Below are 18,398 nucleotides of genomic sequence, written 5' to 3'. Positions count from 1 at the left end.
CAACACACATTATTGATACACTATCAATACATAAAGTTCTCCATTACTTTACTCAAACACGTCCCTTAATATATTCCTGCTTTGCAGACGGTTAGACTAGATGACTCTTGGGAGTGTGCCTTCTAACTCTAAAGTTCTATGATTGCAAGATTGTGCTTGGAAAAGCATGCATTTAATCGTGGGGCAGGCGTGTCTTCTTTTTCCTCCTCTTTTCTCCTGGCACCAAGTGGGGGGTGAACTCTCTCTGACGCTCTCTTTTCCCCTGGCCACCTACTGTTTGCTGCATGGCATCAATCTGCAGAGACCTGAATGCTGCATTCTGTGAATTGTCAGAAGGCGCCAGCAAGTTTAATACGTTATATAAAGGGGGGGGGGGAGGAGAGAAGGGGAGGACTCTGTTAACAGTAACGCTTGTTCCCCGAGCCTGGCCACCCAGAAATGATTTCAGCCACTGGATTGTTTTCAAGAAGCTTCGACCTCCTTGTCTGAACAAAATGCTGGGCGGGGGAAGAAAACAGGAGCTTAACAAATCCAGCTACTTCTCTGTTAGGCGACGGCACACTCACAAATGAGATTATGGCTAGACTCTTTGGAGTACAGTCCCAAAGATCTGTCTAGTCTAGCATCCTGTTTCCAACAGCGCACAGCTGGATTCTCCTCTCTCACTGTCTCCAGCACCTGGCATACGGAGATAATGTTGTGTCTCAACAGGGGGGTTTCCTTTATTTACGTATTTAAATTGATACCCCACCTTTTCCTCCAAGGAGACCAGCAACAACCCTGTGAGGTAGGCTGAGAGGCAGCGACTGGACCAAGGCCACCCAGTGAGCTTCACGGCCAAATGGTGATTCGAACCCTGGCTCTCTTAACAGTCATGGCTAATCACTGTTGATCGACCTACTCCACATAGAGATTGTGTGGTTTTACCCACTCTGGAAGAATGGCAGATGAAGGTGATGGACTACATGGAATTGGCAGAAATGACTGGCAGAATCCGAGACCAGGGAGAAGAGTCGGTGGAAGAAGATTGGAAGAAATTTAAAGACTATCTACAGAGCTATTGCAAAATTAATGAATGTTAGAATGATGTTGGATTGAAATTAAGTGGTTTCTAGCTGTAATGGTATAAAAGAATATGAAAAAATGGTTTTTTATAAGTAAAAATTCAAGGTTATAATAACTTAAGATTAAAGATCAGGGTAGAATAAAGAGGGAAAGAAACTGCTGAGCTAATAAATTGAATTGGAATACAAAAAAGGGAGGTACGAGGAGGTCCAGGAAACAAGTAAATGAGAAATAATGTGATGAAAAGATTGATTGTTTTTAACTATTTTTATTTTGTATTTTTTCTTTTTCTATTTTGTAATGTAAAAACCCTAATAAAAATGTTATATTAAAAAAAAGAGATTGTGTGGTTTTAAAGGTAAAGGGACCCCTGACCACTAGGCCCAGTCGTGGCCGACTCTGGGGTTGCGGCGCTCATCTTGCTTTATTGGCCGAGGGAGCCGGCGTACAGCATCCGGGTCCTGTGGCCAGCATGACTAAGCCGCTTCTGGCAAACCAGAGCAGCGCACAGAAACGCCGTTTACCTTCCCGCCGGAGCGGTACCTATTTATCTATTTGCACTTTGACGTGCTTTCGAACTGCTAGGTTGGCAGGAGCTGGGACTGAGCAACGGGAGCTCACCCTGTCGCGGGGATTCGAACCGCCGACCTTCCAATCGGCAAGTCCTAGGCTCTGTGGTTTAACCCGCAGCGCCACCCGCAACTGGTCCAAGGCCAGTGAGCTTCACAGCCAAATGGGGATTTGAACCCTGGCTCTCTTATCAGTCATGGTTAATCACTGTTGATCGACCTACTCCACATAGAGATTGTGTGGCTTGAAAAAGGGCCAAATGGAATGGATTTTGCCACAAGGAACAGCAGGAGATTCCACAAATTCATTACACATTGCACGGGAAATCCTGCATTTTGTTCTTTTCCAATTTGAAACGCCCCCCCCCCCCCACACACACACTGCCATTGGGACATGGGTGGCGCTGTGGGTTAAACCACAGAGCCTAGGACTTGCTGATCAGAAGGTTGGCGGTTCGAATCCCCACAACGGGGTGAGCTCCCGTTGCTCGGTCCCTGCTCCTGCCCACCTAGCAGTTCGAAAGCACGTCAAAGTGCAAGTAGATAAATAGGTACCACTCCAGCAGGAAGGTAAACGGCATTTCCGTGTGCTGCTCTGGTTCACCATAAGCGGCTTAGTCATGCTGGCGTCATGACCCGGAAGCTGTACGCCAGCTCCCTTGGTCAGTAAAGTGAGATGAGTGCTGCAACCCCCGAGTCGGCCATTACTGGACCTAATGGTCAGGGGTCCCTTTACCTTTACACTGCCTTTCTTTCCCTCTTCTACACCCCCTTTCTTTCCCTCTTCTACAGCTGGTCATTCTCCAAAACCCACCCCTAGCTACCTTTTCTCTTTCCTTTCGGAGAAGACCTCTTAATCTGCAGCCTGCCTTGAAATACAGGCATGACCCAGTGCTGGAGTATACTTCTAATTCAATTTTGGGGCACAAGATTATTTGCAGAACACCAAACGCTTTGCGAGTCTAATCTCCTCTGCTAATTTAACTGCTGTCGGCCTAGGGCTCTTCGGGTATTGAATCCCACTGCTCTTCATTTTTTCTGCAGACACAAAAACTGGCGTAAGGCCGGGCAGAGCTGCGACAAAAATCTGGCTGCCAAATCCAGCTCCAGAATTGTCAAAACATTTATCCAAGGAGGAACCTTCAGTCAGCTTTCAGGTGGCGTTGGGCCTGCGGTAGCTAAAGCACATATTGATGCCTACCCTGGCCGATTATTCTAGTTCTGGAAATGCTCTTATTTCCCCTCTGCAATTCCTCTCTAAACCTTAACCTCAAAATCCAGTACTAAACTCGGGAATGTCAAAGTCCTGTGCTGCTCAGCCATGGCAAAGCTCAGAGGAGGGAGAAGCCAGCCAGCCAACCATCCGAAGTCTCAGGGGGGTACTTGCCTGGAGGCAGAGTCCGTATACAAGGTTCAGTCCTGTCCTAAGGTCAGGAATATAATAATTTATAATAATTTATTATTTATACCCCGCTCATCTGGCTGGGCTTCCCCAGCCACTCTGGGCAGCTTCCAACCAAATATTAAAATACAGTAATACATCAAACATTAAAAGCTTCCCTAAACAGGGCTGCCTTCAGATGTCTTCTAAAAGTTTGGTAGTTGTTGTTCTCTTTGACATCTGGTGGGAGGGTGTTCCACAGGGCGGGTGCCACTACCGAGAAGGCCCTCTGCCTGGTTCCCTGTAACTTGGCTTCTTGCAGTGAGTGAACTGCCAGAAGGCCCTCAGCGCTGGACCTCAGTGTGCAGGTAGAACGATGGGGGTGGAGACGCTCCTTCAGATATACTGGACGGGGCCATTTAGGGCTTTAAAGGTCAGCACCAACACTTTGAATTGTGCTTGTAAAAGTACTGGGAGTCAATGTAGGTCTTTCAAGACCGGTGTTATGTGGTCTCGGTGGCTGCTCCCAGTCACCAGTCTAGCTGCCGCATTCTGGATTAGTTGTAGTTTCCGGGTCACCTTCAAGGGTAGCCCCACGTAGAGCGCATTGCAGTAGTCCAAGTGGGAGATAACTAGAGCATACACCACTCTGGCGAGACAGTCCGCGGGTAGATAGGGTCTCAGCATACGTACCAGATGGAGCTGGTAAACAGCTGCCCTGGATACAGAATTGACCTGCGCCTCCAAGGACAGCTGTGAGTCTAGAATGACTCCCAAGCTGCGCACCTGCTCCTTCAGGGGCACAGTTACCCCATTCAGGACCAGGGAGTCCTCCACACCTGCCCGCCTCCTGTCCCCCCAAAACAGTACTTCTGTCTTGTCAGGATTCAACCTTAATCGGTTAGCTGCCATCCATCCTCCAATATCTCAGTTCACGTGGTCAGACGATCCGGGGGGGGGGGGGGTCAAGAAAGCCGAGGGTCCAAGGTCGCAAGAAGCAGCAAGGTCTGGCCAGGAACGACGAATGTTGTTTCCAGCAACTGATTTGAGGCTGGAAACCCTACTTAAGCAAGCTGGAGCCAGCTGGTTTTCCTCAGGAGCAAGAAGGCTGAAAACCGCCAGGTGGCGTCATTCTGCCTTCTACTCCTTCAGGCTGCTGCTCAGCAGGTGAAGTCGACTCCTGGCCCATGTCAGGGACAAGGAGAAAGAGTAAGGCTGTGCACACAGCGTACATTAAGAATTTTGGGAACTATAGTTTACCTGCAGAGCTACTAATTCCCAGCACCCTTAGGAAACTAGAGTTCCCAGGATTCTTGTGGGGGGTGTGTGTGTGTGTTTTAAGTGTGTCGTGTGAATGTAACCAATAAGGGGTTCAAGGAGTGGCGACTTTAGTCCTGATTCACCCGGTGTTTTATTGGCCGGAGGAAAACCTGCTCAAAATTACCACGTTTCCCTCCTCTATAGATCAAATACTTTGATGCAGCAAAGTCAACGCATTTACTAGGGGTGTTAATCCGGATTGGTTGACCTGTGTTAGAACAGAATAGTGGGTCTATGAAGTTGAAAACGTGCCGTTTAGGATTTGATATAGTTACAGGCAGGTAGCCATGTTGGTCTGCCGTAGTCGAAACAAAATTAAAAAAAAATTCCTTCCAGTAGCACCTTAGAGACCAAGTAAGTTTGTTACTGGTATGAGCTTTCATGTGCATGCACACTTCTTCAGATACAGATTCAGGAACTAAGTACCGTATTTTTTGCTCTATAAGACTCACTTTTTACCTCCTAAAAAGTAGGGGGAAATGTGTGTGCGTCTTATGGAGCGAATGCAGGCTGCGCAACTATCCCAGAAGCCAGAACAGCAAGAGGGATTGCTGCTTTCACTGCACAGCGATCCCTCTTGCTGTTCTGGCTTCTGAGATTCAGAATATTTTTTTTCTTGTTTTCCTCCTCCAAAAACTAGGTGTGTCTTGTGGTCTGTTGTATTTACCCTCTCAAAGGAATGGCCAGGCTACCCAGAAAAGGCAATCAGATAAGGCATTATCAGGTATCCTGGCAGACAGGAGAGAAGCAACACACTCAAATTTCTGCTGGGGACCCCCTCTTTCTGTGATGTATGTATGATGTTTTGGGGGGTGGTCGGGAGCAGGGGACCCTGTTGCAACAGTTTAATAAAGATCAGCCTTACTAGCTGCTTTGCTTCTCAATATTCCCTGGTTGGCCTGTGTTATTTTCTCTTACCGATAGAAAACCTACGTAAGGACTCTATATGGGCTCTTGGGAACCCCATAAGGGATAAAGGAGCAGTTTTTTCTTAGAGCACCTAGGAACAAAGAACCCTTCACCCCCATTCTGCCCACACACAACCCACAAATCGGCAGCCCCGAATGGCAAGTTGTGAAAGCGACCACTGCTGGGCCTTTTGCCGGGCAGAGATTAGATTTCCACTAATCCGCTTCTCTCACCCACCCCCCATATGTCGAGAAGGAGCACACGCACCAAATATTCCAAACCAAAAAAAGAGTTTGTTTTATTGAAAGTGTAATGAAATTTTCTTCATATTGCTTGTATGAAATGAGAGACAGCAGCTTGTAGGCAAAAGATGCTTTTTTTTGTTTTTTTGTTTTACAAATGAAAATTTGGGGGAAAGGGGTTAAAAATAAAAGTATTTTAAACTGGTACCTTTCGGCACCGTTAAGCAATATATATATATATATATATATATATATATATATATATATATATATAATCACACACACACTCATACACACTGAGAGAAAGCAAACATAAAGCTGTTGAAACCAAAGAGTTTCAATCAATACATTAGATAATTACAGATTTGTGTCAATAAATACCCAATTTTGTTTTTCAGGTTTTTCTCTCTCTCTTTTTCTTTTTTTTTAAAAAGAAGACAGTTTGAACAGGCAACATTTTATACAAGGTACAGAAGGGGGAAAATACATATCTATTTACAAATCAGTGCACCCCTGGGGTGAGTAGGAGCAGGAAGTTGGCACCAACAAACGAAACAAAGAAATGAATAAATTAGAGGGGGGAGGATCATGAAGGCAGGAGGGTTTTTCCAACACCCTCAATCTCCCAACATTCATTTTTAAATGACGTATGCAAAGGAACGCAGGAATGTTCTAAAAATTGTTGCTTTAGTGCCAAAGAATGAAAACAAAAATAGAAAAAGCAGTACCAAAAAAAAACAACCCCAAATGTGCCAAAGCATTTTTTTTTATTAAAAAAAAGTAGGCTGAGGGTTTTTTATTATTATTATTTTAAAAGACTCCCACAAATTAAATAAAAAACGGTGTATATATACGTATGTATAGTTTAAAAAGTTAAGCAGATGTTTAAAGTTTTCTCACAGTGGGATAACCCCTTTGCACTAGATAGATGCCAGATTATTCTGTAGACATTTTCTCTTTACCACGCAGGTTTGTAAAAAGGGGGGGGGGACCCCTCTTTGCATAGACCAGATGGGGCAAAGTCTTTCCAACCAAAAGGTTCCCATGTGGAAGGAATTCTGGGTGCTTTGTACATCTCTGGGAGGTCAAAGTGCAGGTCTTCCAATCTCAGGAGAGGCAAGAATTCCATCTATTTCCATTAACGAAGCTTAGGCCACTTTTTTAAAAAACAAACAAACCACAAAACCCAAACCACAGCCACTAGGTCCAACCATCAGGTTAACCAACAAAATCCTAAATGTCAACTTTTCATGGCCTAAGGGAATTCTACTGAAAACCATCTTTGACCTGTTCCCGTAAGTGGGATTCTAGTTCACTAGAGAATAATCTTTGAAAGAAAAGGTGCGCAATTTATCTGGATGGTTCTTACTCCTCCTGCTAATAGCGCCATGGGCAGTCAGTACTGAAACTGCAGTCCCTGGCTAAAGATTGTGGGTTAAGACCCCCAAAGATATCCCAAAGCACCCTAAGGCTTGCAAGCACACTCTTTTGCTCCCCACCGCCCCCCCCCCCTTTGCAATTTTTGCTCTTTCCATTCCTCTAAAAAATTGCAACCTTGGCAGCTCCAGAATTGGTTCCTCTATATATTCAGGCAGCATAGTAATAGATCAGATTGGTTCTATCAAAAAAATCTCATGGCCAAATCCTTAAGGACATTAAATAAATTACAAAATAATTTACCACACCATTTTAACCTTTCCTCTCTCTCCTTTAAATAGTTCATTCTATTCCCTCTCTCTTCATAGTTCCCGGCCTCCTTATAATTGCCCCTGGCAGAATGATGGACATCGCGCACAAAAGAACGGAACTGAGATTTCATTTTTCAAATGGTTATGGCGACATACAACCTTGTGATACAGCGCTTGAGTCCTGCGCCACACAGCGCTGCAGTGATGCATGGAGAGTGTCTTTCATGCTCAGCTGCAGCAGCCAATGCGCCGCATGCTCAGAAATTCAAAGGCTCTCCTACACCACAGGTGTGTGACCCAGAGAGAGGCCCTTTCACTTGCACCTTTTGTGGCAACGACACTCCCCATTTCTGCATTCATATCTGCACTGCAAAGCTACTGCACAGGTTTAAAAGCCAACCTCCTAATAGTAACCTCTGTGGTCCACTAAGGAAGAAATGGAGCCCCATAACTCTTGAAGCTTCCCTGGCTCCCATCACGCCCAAGCCAGCAATGATGGGAGTCCTAGTCTGGCAACACCCAGAAGGTCTGGCTTCTGAGATTCAGAAGGTCCACAATCTCTCCGATCCAAGAAGAGGGGCTGGGGAATCTCTCAAGGAGTCTTCCCAACTCTCTCCTAAGATGACTAAAGTTCTGAGAAGTTCCATTTAGAAGCCCAGAATGGTTTGTAGTGTGGATATGGGGCTTATGCAAAAGACAGGGGGTGGGGGGGTTGTCTTTTACGGCCTTGAAAATAGAACAACTCCTCAGTGTTTTAACCAAGAGGGCAAAATGGGGCACCTGAACAAAGAGACCCACTGAGGCAGGCTTGGGCTATTTGCAGGTCCTTGATAAACCACAGTCCTACCCAGGCATGAACACGAAATAAATAAATACAGATATATTATGCAAAAAAAATTATGATTGTACACATAATACATCCGAGGTATGACTAATTTAAATAAGATTCGGCGCTCAGTTCAAGCTTCGAAGGCTACTTGAAAACTGTGGAGGTTTGCAATAAATAGAGGGCATGGAGGGAATTATAATATAATAGTGTGTGTTGTGTCATTTATTCTGCTTCCTTGTAAACCTCTTCCCATTTAAGCAAGAGCAAACTCTTCAGCAAATCCTTTCCCCCCACCCCACCCCACCCACAATAAATATAATTATATATACTTAGACTTCCCAAAGTAGCTTGAGAAAATTGTCTGCAAACATTTGAAGACGTTCACAGAAGGTGCTTTGTGGACGAGCAACGCATTTCTCACGAGGTCTTTCCCCGCCCCCTCCCTTACGTGCCCCCACCCCAAAATACAAAATGCAGGTAAATTGTGTTTAGCAAAAAATTGTCTTCCACCCCCTCCCCACCCCCAACGCCAAGTTTTTTGCACAAACAGCAAGAAAACCGATTGCGGCTGCAGAGTTTGTTTCGCCTTCCTCCAAAGTATCTGAAAAAAGGAACAAAATATGACGTAGCGTTTCCTTCTCTTCCGGGAAGGGGTTGGCAGTTTCTTGAGGGGGGTTTCCCCCTCCTCGGCTTTTCCCAAAAAACAAAAGCATTTAAACCTTCACTGTTTCCATGAGAGAGGACTTAATGGCATCTTCTAGGAGCTGATTGTCTGTAAAAGGCGCAGGGGTTTCTGGGACAGATTCGGACAGGCCAATGAGGGACTCCAGAAAGCACGGGCTCTGATCCCCGGGCTGGGGCAAGCTGGGGAAATTTGGCAACTGGAGCTGCAGCGCCGAAAAGTTGTCCAGGTTCTCGTACTCCTTCAACGAATTGTAAAGGGGTCCAAGGTTGTAGTCCGAGAAGGACTGGAAGAAATCCAGAGAGTCAGAGGAGAGGCTCAGATCCATGTAGCTCCTGGAGCCTTGCTCCATTGAGGCGGCGACGGCGGAGGAGGAGGAAGAAGAGGGGGCACAGGAAGGAACGCCCGCAGCCTGGGTTGGCCTGGGCAAAGTTTCCTCAAGAAAACAGCTCACCCCCTGGTTGGCGTTCTCATCCAAACACCCCGTGATGTTCGACGGATGGCTCAAGGGCTGGCCAGAGCCAAACTTGTCGGTGGCGCACTGGTTCTCCACGTCCACGCTGAAGAAGCCGGTCGGGTGGAAGGAGCTCAGGTTGTCCTGGCAGTTGCTGGCGGCGCTGCTGTCGTCCTCCGTGTCGGAGTCGTTGAAGTGGAGGATGCGGGCCAGGCCGTCGTCGTCCACGTCCGACTGCGACTTCTCGGAGGGGACGGCCTCGTACGGCTCCTCCAGGTCCTCGCTCTGGTTGGACGAGACCGAGGAGTCGGTCATGTCGCTGCTGCAGCTGTTCTCGCCAATGGCCTCCAGGTCCGTGCTGAACTGGAAGGCGGGCGCCAGCGGCACCGTCCTCTCCTCAAACGCCGCCTTGCCCACGGGGCACCCGAAGGGGAGCAGCCGGTCCCGGAAGAGGGGTTCGGGGTCTGGGCTCCTCTCAGGGCTGGGCTGGTTCTTCTCCAGCTCCAACTTCATGATGGTATGGATAAAATGCGTCTGCACCCGGGCTTGGTTGAACTCGATCCGGCCCTCTGTGTTGCCACAGCCGTCCTTGGTGCAGCCGCAGGGAAACGACGTGTGGTCCATCTGGGGAGCAGAGGGGCTAGATGTTAGTCACACGGCCTCTACCTTTAAGCCTGACTTTTTATTTTTTAAAAAAGGACCTGCTCATAACTGGTTCAACTGCTTGCTTTTAGCCTGTCAAGTCTGACAATTGCATTTCTCTTTGTTTTATTCAACAACAAAAATTAAGGAAAGGGCTTTTAATAGTGCTGGGCTGCTATTCTTCTGGCGGTTCCCTCACTGCGAGAAGTGAGGTTACAGGGAACCAGGCAGAGGGCCTTCTCGGTAGTGGCACCTGCCCTGTGGAACACTCTAGATATCAAGGAAATAAAGAACTACATAACTTTTAGAAGACATGTGAAGGCAGCCTGTATCTGATAGTGTTTAATGCATGATGTTTTATTATGTTTTCATATGTACTGGAAGTCGCCCAGAGTGGCTGGGGAAACCCAGCCAGATAGGAAAGGTATAAATATAACAACAGCAACAATTCTACACTTCCCTTTAGCAAAAAATCACAGGTTGGTTCACAAGATAAAAACCATACAAGATAAAAACACAAATAAGTAATTAAAGCAACACCAAAACACTCCCTGTGTTTTAATACAGCTGCCAACACACCTGTGACTTCTACATGTCTGGAGAGGCTCACCTAAGAAGTAACATTTTAAGCAGGTGTCAAAGAGAGAAGACTGAAGGTGCCCCCACCTGGTGTCAGTCACGTTCAAGTCAGTGTAGACAACACTGGGCTGGATGGCCAAATTGGCCTGACAGAGTATAAGGCGGCTTCTTTTGCACCTATGCCCAGCTCGGCACAGAGGAACAAGGTGGAGCTGCAAACTTCTCTGTGTCTACACTTGCCGGGAGGGTAGCAACACGAGACAGTGCCCTTTTTGTGGTGGCTCCCTGTCTATGGAATGCTCTCCCCAGAGAGGCTCGCCTGATGCCATCATTGCACGTCTTTAGGCGCCAGGCAAAAACATCCCTCACTGCCCATGCTTTTTGGCCATTAAATAATCTACGGCCTGTTAAAGCTGAAATGGTGGGGACTGTGTTATTTTATTATGCTGCTTTCATTTTTACGCTCGGTACGATGTGTCCTTAATGTTGTACACTGCCCTGGTAAAGGGTGGTTTATTAATTAAATAAATTGATAGATAAACAAAAACAGTGTGGAAAGGCTGGCCAATATCTGTTTGGTGGGAGAACTGCCGTCTCTCATCTGCCCTCTGAGCAAAAGCAACTGTTCACCCCAGCATCCTCCAAGGCTTTTTCCTCGTCTTGGAGCTTCTGACCTCGACCCTATATACCTGAAGGAGCGTCTCCACCCCTATCATTCAGTCTGGACACTGAGGTCCAGCTCCGAGGGCCTTCTGGCCGTTCCCTCCCTGTGAGAAGTGAGGTTACAGGGAACCAGGCAGAGGGCCTTCTTGGTAGTGGCTACAGCCCTGTACAGCACCCTCCCACCAGATGTCAAGGAAATAAACAACTATCTGACTTTTAGAAGACATCTGAAAGCAGTCCTGTATAGGGAAGTTTTGAATGTTTTGATGTTTTATCGTGTTTTTAATATTCTGTTGGGAGCCGCCCGGAGTGGCTGGGGAAACCCAGCCAGATGGGCAGCGTATAAATAATAAATTACTATTATCATTCCTTCTCAGGCCCAACATACCAGAAGCAGCGGAAGACCAGCTTCTCCCAGGGCAATCTCCGCTTTCCCCACACTGGGTCCCATAAGCCCTCTTCCCCGCAAGAAGCCCGGCCAAGAAGGCCCCTCCTCACACACACCTGACATTTAATGCCCGCCAGGCTGCAGCTACACGTCTCGGGGTCGCAGAACTCCTGGCAGTCGCAGCCGCAGTCTTCCCGGGAGAGGCGGATGCTATGCAGCTCCCGCTTCTCCTCTTTGTCGATCTTCTTGACACCCATGGCTTTGAGCAGAGCTCGCCTCTTCTTGGCCGGGTACGGCTGGAGGAAGAAGCCGTCTTCCAGCTCGGTGGCACTGGCGTCGATGTCATCGTCAGAGATGTCTTCTGTGGTGAGCTGGTTGGCTTCCTCCGACTCCTTCGTACCGTTCATGGTGAGCTGTTTGGAAAAACGCAGAGGGAACTTTTGTAAGAAGCGGAAGCGCCTTTTAAGTGCGTGCGATGGCCACCATCTTGAAATCAGAAAACCCTCCTTGTTGTCCAAATAATCTTTATTAGTTTTCCAGTTACTGTATTTTTTGCTCTAGAAGACTCACTTTTTCCCTCCTAAAAAGTAAGGGGAAATGGGTGTGCGTCTTATGGAGCGAATGCAGGCTGCGCAGCTATCCCAGAAGCCAGAACAGCAAGAGGGATTGCTGCTTTCACTGCGCAGCGATCCCTCTTGCTGTTCTGGCTTCTGAGATTCAGAATATTTTTTTTTCTTGTTTTCCTCCTCCAAAAACTAGGTGATATTAATATTGTAAAGATAAGAGATAAGAACTTGCTGAACTAACTATTGGAATTAGGATGCATGAAGGGAGGGTGCGGGGAAGTCAGAGAATGTGGTTATGAAAGTAAGAATTTGAAATTGTACATGTTTGTCTGTGTCTTTGTGTGTTTGTTATGTTTATATAAAATGTGAAAACTCAATAAATATTTTATAAAAAAAACAAAAAAACTAGGTGCGTCTTGTGGTCTGTTGCGTCTTATAGGGCGAAAAATACGGGTACATACTCCACATACTCATAATGTTTTGCATTTTACATTTATACTTGCTCCTAAGCGCTTACTTCCCTCCTTCCTTCTTCTGGTTTTTTTTATATCACATATAATTTTATCGCATTATTTTTATCCATTTTGTATATTGTTATTCATTTTCCATGTTTGTCCATAGTATATCCATAAACAAATAAATCCTCCTGTTTATACAATTCTTGTTGTCTGTCTGTATTTATTTACAACTACTGTTAGTTGTCTTAATCTCTATACATTTTGCTTCTTATTTTCATTATCCATCACTTTTCTTAATCTTTCTCGTTATGAGGTTTATTTCCAATTCTACTGGTTTTCCTATTTCATCTTATCTTTCCTATATACGACATAAATTTCCCCCGTTCTTTTCGAAATGTTTCCTCGCCCTGTTGTCTAATTTCCCTATTAATTTGGCTATTTCTGCATATTCCAAGAACGACCAGAAATTGTTTTTACAGCTAGAGGCGCCTCTGTGTGTTAAAAACCCAGAGCAGCCTTCTGCACGCCCACCCGGTGTCCCACCACTCACTTTCCACTTCAGGGCTTCCAGCTTCTCCTCTTTCAAGCGCTCCTTGAGCTTCTCCCGCCGGACGGCCTCTTGTTCCTTGGAAAACTCGGCCAGCGTGAACTCCCGGGAGAAGCCGTGCTGGCTGACCATGCCCAAGGTGCAGCCCCCGCGGCTGGGCACGCTGGTGAAGCCCTGGCAGCGCGGGAAGTAGAAGACGGTGACCCGGTCAAACTCCACATTGTTGCGCTTCAACCGTTTGCTTTTCTTCAGGATGGAGGTGGCTGGGAGAGAGAAAGAAGAGGAAGTGAGGTGAGCGCTTGCTGCAGTGGGTCATTTAAAGTGCATAATCAATGGCTGAGAATAGGGTATTATAGGGTATGCTGGAGGAGACTCTTGAGAGTCCCATGGACTGCAAGAAGATCAAACACATCCATTCTGAAGGAAATCAGCCCTGAGTGCTCACTGGAAGGACAGATCCTGAAGCTGAGGCTCCAAGACTTTGGCCACCTCATGAGAAGAGAAGACTCCCTGGAAAAGACCCTGATGCTGGGGAAGATGGAGGGCACAAGGAGAAGGGGACGACAGAGGACGAGATGGTTGGGCAGTGTTCTCGAAGCTACAAACATGAGTGACCAAACTGCAGGAGGCAGTGGAAGACAGGAGTGCCTGGCGTGCTCTGGTCCATGGGGTCACGAAGAGTCAGACATGACTAAACAACTAAACAACAACAACAACAGGGTATTAAAAGAGAATGAATATTTACTGTTTCCATCTCCTATCTGTACCATTGAGGGCTAGAAACCCGGTTTTTCGAAAACCAAGAGGGGGAAACAGTTTACAACACTGAAGTGTCTTTTAACAAAAGGTCACCATGACCGCAATACCTCAAGGACCGCCTCTTTCCATATGAACCTGCCCGGACCCTGAAATCATCTTTTTTTCCCTAAAAAAATAATTCTTTATTCATTAAAAAAAATTGCATGTCTATACAAACATTATGTACTATCTCTTAAAACAGGTAGGAAAAAGAAAATTATATAAAATAGAAAATTTATAAAGAAAGGAAAAAAGGAAAAATAAAGAAGCAACAAAGAAATAATAATAAAAAAGACCAAGTTATTTACATAGTAAAAGTACTCATTGACACAATCATCTTCTGAGGCCCTTCTTTGTGTGTCTCCTCCTTGAGAGGTCCAGAGGATGGCAACTTGAGAACGGGGCCTTCTCTGCAGTGGCTCCCCATCTGTGGAATGCTCTCCCCAGAGAAGTTCGCCTGGCGCCTTCATCATACACCTTTAGGCACCAGGCAAAAGCGTTCCTTTTTAACCAGGCCTTTGGTTGATTTGATTGACATCCTACGCCCTTTTAAAATGTTTTTTTTTTTGGGGAGGGGGTAATCGGTTGTTGTTTTTATTTTGATTTTGTATTTTTTTGGTTTTATATTTTGAATTTATTCTGAGACCTCTGAGCATAAGGCGGTATATAAATTCAATAAATATGAATAATAAATATGAATACAAGACTCCAAAAACAGACAGATTGGAGGCGCGAGAAGGAACCATTTCCCCACAAGCAGAAATCTAGCTGCTCAGGAATATTACATTATCACTGCAATTAGACACAGTGGGGCAAGTGTTGAGGGTTGAAGGTAAAGAGTTTCTGATGGCGATAACAGAAGGGGAGGGGACTGTTTTCCTTACAATAAGGGTTCAAACCTAGGTTTGGCTGCGCCTAGTCCAAAACTCTAACCACTAAACCATACTGCCTCTTATTAAAAATGGAAGTGCTGGGTTTTTTGCTTTCCTTTTTTTTTTTTTTAACTAAATTTTTCAAAGCGGCTTTTTAAAAAAGAGCTAACCAACCACTTTGAAAGACCCATGCATAAAAGTAAAACAGGGGGAAAGGCAGCTCATCTAGAGCAGGCATTCATTATGTTATTTTTTCATCCTCTTGACGCCCTTACTCGGCCTTTTGAGGGTCCGACGCCTTTCATATGCATGCTCTCCATCTTCCTGACAACAACCTTGCAAGATAGATCAGCATTACCATCACCGGGTCTGCAAGTCACACAAAGCAGAGGGCATCTCTGCAGAGAGTCTGGACTGCAATTCCTCTACCCACCTCTAGGGGCAGCAGCCCCCACTGCAACTAGGCAAGGAAGGGCAGAGCTATCAATCACTTTCTCGTTTTCCCATCTCAAGCTCAGTTCTCCACACTTACAGTTTTTCTCAAAACGAACAAGTTCTCATGAAAACCCATCCGTATTTTATCCTCCTAACTTGCACACAGATTTTTGCAAAAGCACAGTGCCTTTTTGTTTTGCTATCCTGTGTGATATATGTAAATTTATGAACGTGTGCATTTTCCTCATTAGCTAAAGTGGTCTTCAAGTTAAGAACAGTTTCAGGTTAAGAACAGACCTCCAGAACGAATTAAGTTCTTAACCTGAGGTACCACTGTATTTTAATTTTTTTCTTTTTCTTTTATTATGTTTTTATTGAAATTTTATTGGTGTTAGGCGCCCAGAGCCTGGCTTTGGCTGGGGAGTGCGGGGTATAAATATTATTATTATTCATTATTATTAATAATTATTATTATTATTTTGGAAGGTGCAAAATCCGGCAGGTTCAGCTTTTAAATGCAAGCTGGACCATTTTTTGCCTCTGACTCAGGCACATGTGGAAATATTACAGTGTGTCCCTCTCCCCCCACCCCACAGTCTGTACTATACGCTGCTGCACATTTGCGCTGGCTCTCGTTTCGGCCGGGAGACTTGCGCCGTCACACCACACACACCCCCCCAGATGCCGTCCTGCCAGCCAGCAGATTCCACAAGACGCAGCCGCGTTCCTGGGCTCGTGACAGTTTTCTCAAGGAAACGTGTTTCCCCCGACAGCAACCAGGGACATGAAATATTCACTGCACGTTACTCCGGCCGTCTAAGCGCACCATCTGCGCGCTGTCAAGCCAAGGGAGTCGGGGGGGGGGGTTTGCAGACTAGATTTCTCTCCCCCCCCCCCACCCTCCCGTCCACTTTACTTAAAAAGGAAGCACAGACACCCAAACAGTTTTGTTGGTGAAGCTTCTTGCGAGAGGGGCGGAGAGAGAGAGAACACAAGATCATCAAAACAGCAGCTTTGAGGACATTTCCTTCGCTGCCCTCTGGGAGGAACTGTAAATCTACAAGCCTAATCTCCAGGGGCTAATTTAAAAGCAGCTGCAAAGCCATTTCTCTTCACAGGCAGGTGATCCCAATGTAAACATGGCTAGCTCAAGTGCCTGGTTTATCTTAAAGCACCTGCACGATGTGTTTCATGTATATATATATATATATATTTGGGGGAGGTTTTTTTTAATGTTTAACCTTACCGGTGCAATCGGGTACTTCTGCCTAATGCAAATTCAAATGAAAAAGAGGCTTTAAAAACAAAAAGCCCACGAAGCATAGCTGTCAAATTTTCCCTTTTCTTGCGAGGAAGCCTATTCGTAATAAGGGAATTTCCCTTAAAAAAAGGGAAACATTGACAGCTATGCCACCAAGACACACAAACATGCAAGTGTGTCGGCAGCGAGGAAAACCCCACAGGAAATGCAGAATTGCAGCCTGCAGAATCTCACAGGGGGTGGCAAGCGAGTCAGAGGTTCTGGCAGAAACAAAGAAAGCGCTGCCACCAGCTGTGTGTCCTGGGTTCAAATCTTACCTCCCCCTTAAACTTGCACTCAGCAAGCCACTGAGCCACACACACACAAACACACCCCTCTTCTGGGTAGGAGCACCACAGGGCAAGTGCTTGAAAGTCAGTGTGGTGTAGTGGTTAGCGTGTCGGCCTAGGAGCTGGGAGACCAGGGTTCGAATCCCCACTCAGCTGCAAAGTTCGCTGCGTGACCTCAAGCCGGTTGCTGTCTCTCAGCCTAACCTACCTCACAGGGTTTTTGTGGGGATTAAATAGGAAGCAGGGAAGCAGTAGTACCTCGGGTTACATACGCTTCAGGTTACAGACTCCGCTAACCCAGAAATATTACCTCGGGTTTAAGAACTTTGCTTCAGGATGAGAACAGAAATCGTGTTTCGGCGGCGCAGCGGTAGCAGGAGACCCCATTAGCTAAAGTGGTGCTTTGGGTTAAGAACAGTTTCAGGTTACGAATTAAGTACTTAACCCGAGGTACCACTGTATTCGGGACGTGGGTGGCGCTGTGGGTTAAAGCCTCAGCGCCTAGGACTTGCCGATCGAAAGGTCGGTGGTTCGAATCCCAGTGACGGGGTGCGCTCCCGTCGTTCGGTCCCAGCGCCTGCCAACCTAGCAGTTCGAAAGCACCCCCGGGTGCAAGTAGATAAATAGGGACCGCTTACTAGTGGGAAGGTAAACGGCGTTTCCGTGTGCGGCTCTGGCTCGCCAGAGCAGCAATGTCACGCTGGCCACGTGACCCGGAAGTGTCTGCGGACAGCGCTGGCCCCCGGCCTATAGAGTGAGATGGGCGCACAACCCTAGAGTCTGTCAAGACTGGCCCGTACAGACAGGGGTACCTTTACCTTTACCTTACCACTGTATTCTGCCTTGAGCTTCCTGGAGAAAAGGCGGGATATATATTTAATAAAGTTAAAAACTAAATGTGGGATCACCCTTTCGGCGAACTGCTAGCATATGCCTCAGTTCTCCCTCTCGCTGCTTTAAATGATTATTATTTTTTTTTTAAAAAATAACCTGTAAAAATTTAATACAAAGTTTGGGAACCGCAAGTTTTACATCGTCTTTGCCATGTCCCATCCTGCCCTCCCACCCCCCAAATGCCACGGCAGGATACGACCCGCACCCCACATTATCCTAGACTCAAAAACCACGTGGGAAGGGGCTGCTAACTCCATTATCCGTCATCTGTAAGACCTCATGCTGGCCATTTTGGGATCTCCGGGGCTGCGAATTCCAGGACAATCGCAAAGGAAGCCCTGCGTCGCCACCAGCTGTGGCCTGGCACCTGCTGTGGCTCCACAAATAGCATGCAAATCCACCCTGCGCTGCCAAATTATGCAGATGGGCTGCAGATTCAACAACTTCACACTCCTGTCCCGGTTTTGAGCTACTCCTTTCCAACACAGGCAACTTGAAGGAATACCCTGCACTGATTTCTCAAGGTGGACTCGCATCCGTCTCCAATCGCAGAGAAAGAGGCTCGCTCGTTTTTTTGTGGGTTTTTTTTTTTTGCTATAAATAAAACACACGCAAAAATGGCTCTCCGTCCGCTATGAATAATGTCGCAATGCTTAGCTTGGAGCAGTTTAGCTTAAGATGGCAATTTACTGAATTCAATTAAATGGAGATACGCAGGGGTCAAACCAATCTAAGTGCATCTGTGAGACACGTCTGTGCTGGCTTAGCCAGATCGATCTGGAATCCATTTACTTAAAAACTGGCACAACTCTTCCTTATATTAAATA

General features: G+C 46.3%; 1 protein-coding gene across 1 annotated transcript in view; it reads right to left on the bottom strand.

Moving 5' to 3' along the window:
- Positions 1 to 8,454: 8,454 nt before the first annotated feature.
- CSRNP1 (cysteine and serine rich nuclear protein 1) overlaps positions 8,455 to 18,398 on the bottom strand; it is a 33,021-nt gene continuing 23,077 nt past the window's right edge. Inside the window, exons 3-5 of the mRNA XM_028750560.2 lie at positions 12,986 to 13,245; positions 11,528 to 11,824; positions 8,455 to 9,763 (exon numbers count right to left, since the gene is read on the bottom strand). Of these exons, the coding sequence (XP_028606393.2) occupies positions 8,717 to 9,763; positions 11,528 to 11,824; positions 12,986 to 13,245 (1,604 nt within the window). The 3' untranslated portion in view covers positions 8,455 to 8,716. The remainder of the gene's footprint in view (positions 9,764 to 11,527; positions 11,825 to 12,985; positions 13,246 to 18,398) is intronic.

Source organism: Podarcis muralis, chromosome 12, assembly GCF_964188315.1.
Source record: "Podarcis muralis chromosome 12, rPodMur119.hap1.1, whole genome shotgun sequence".
Lineage (NCBI taxonomy): Eukaryota > Metazoa > Chordata > Lepidosauria > Squamata > Lacertidae > Podarcis > Podarcis muralis.
Note: the sequence above shows the minus strand (reverse complement) of the source record. Positions and strands in the feature narration are given on the sequence as shown.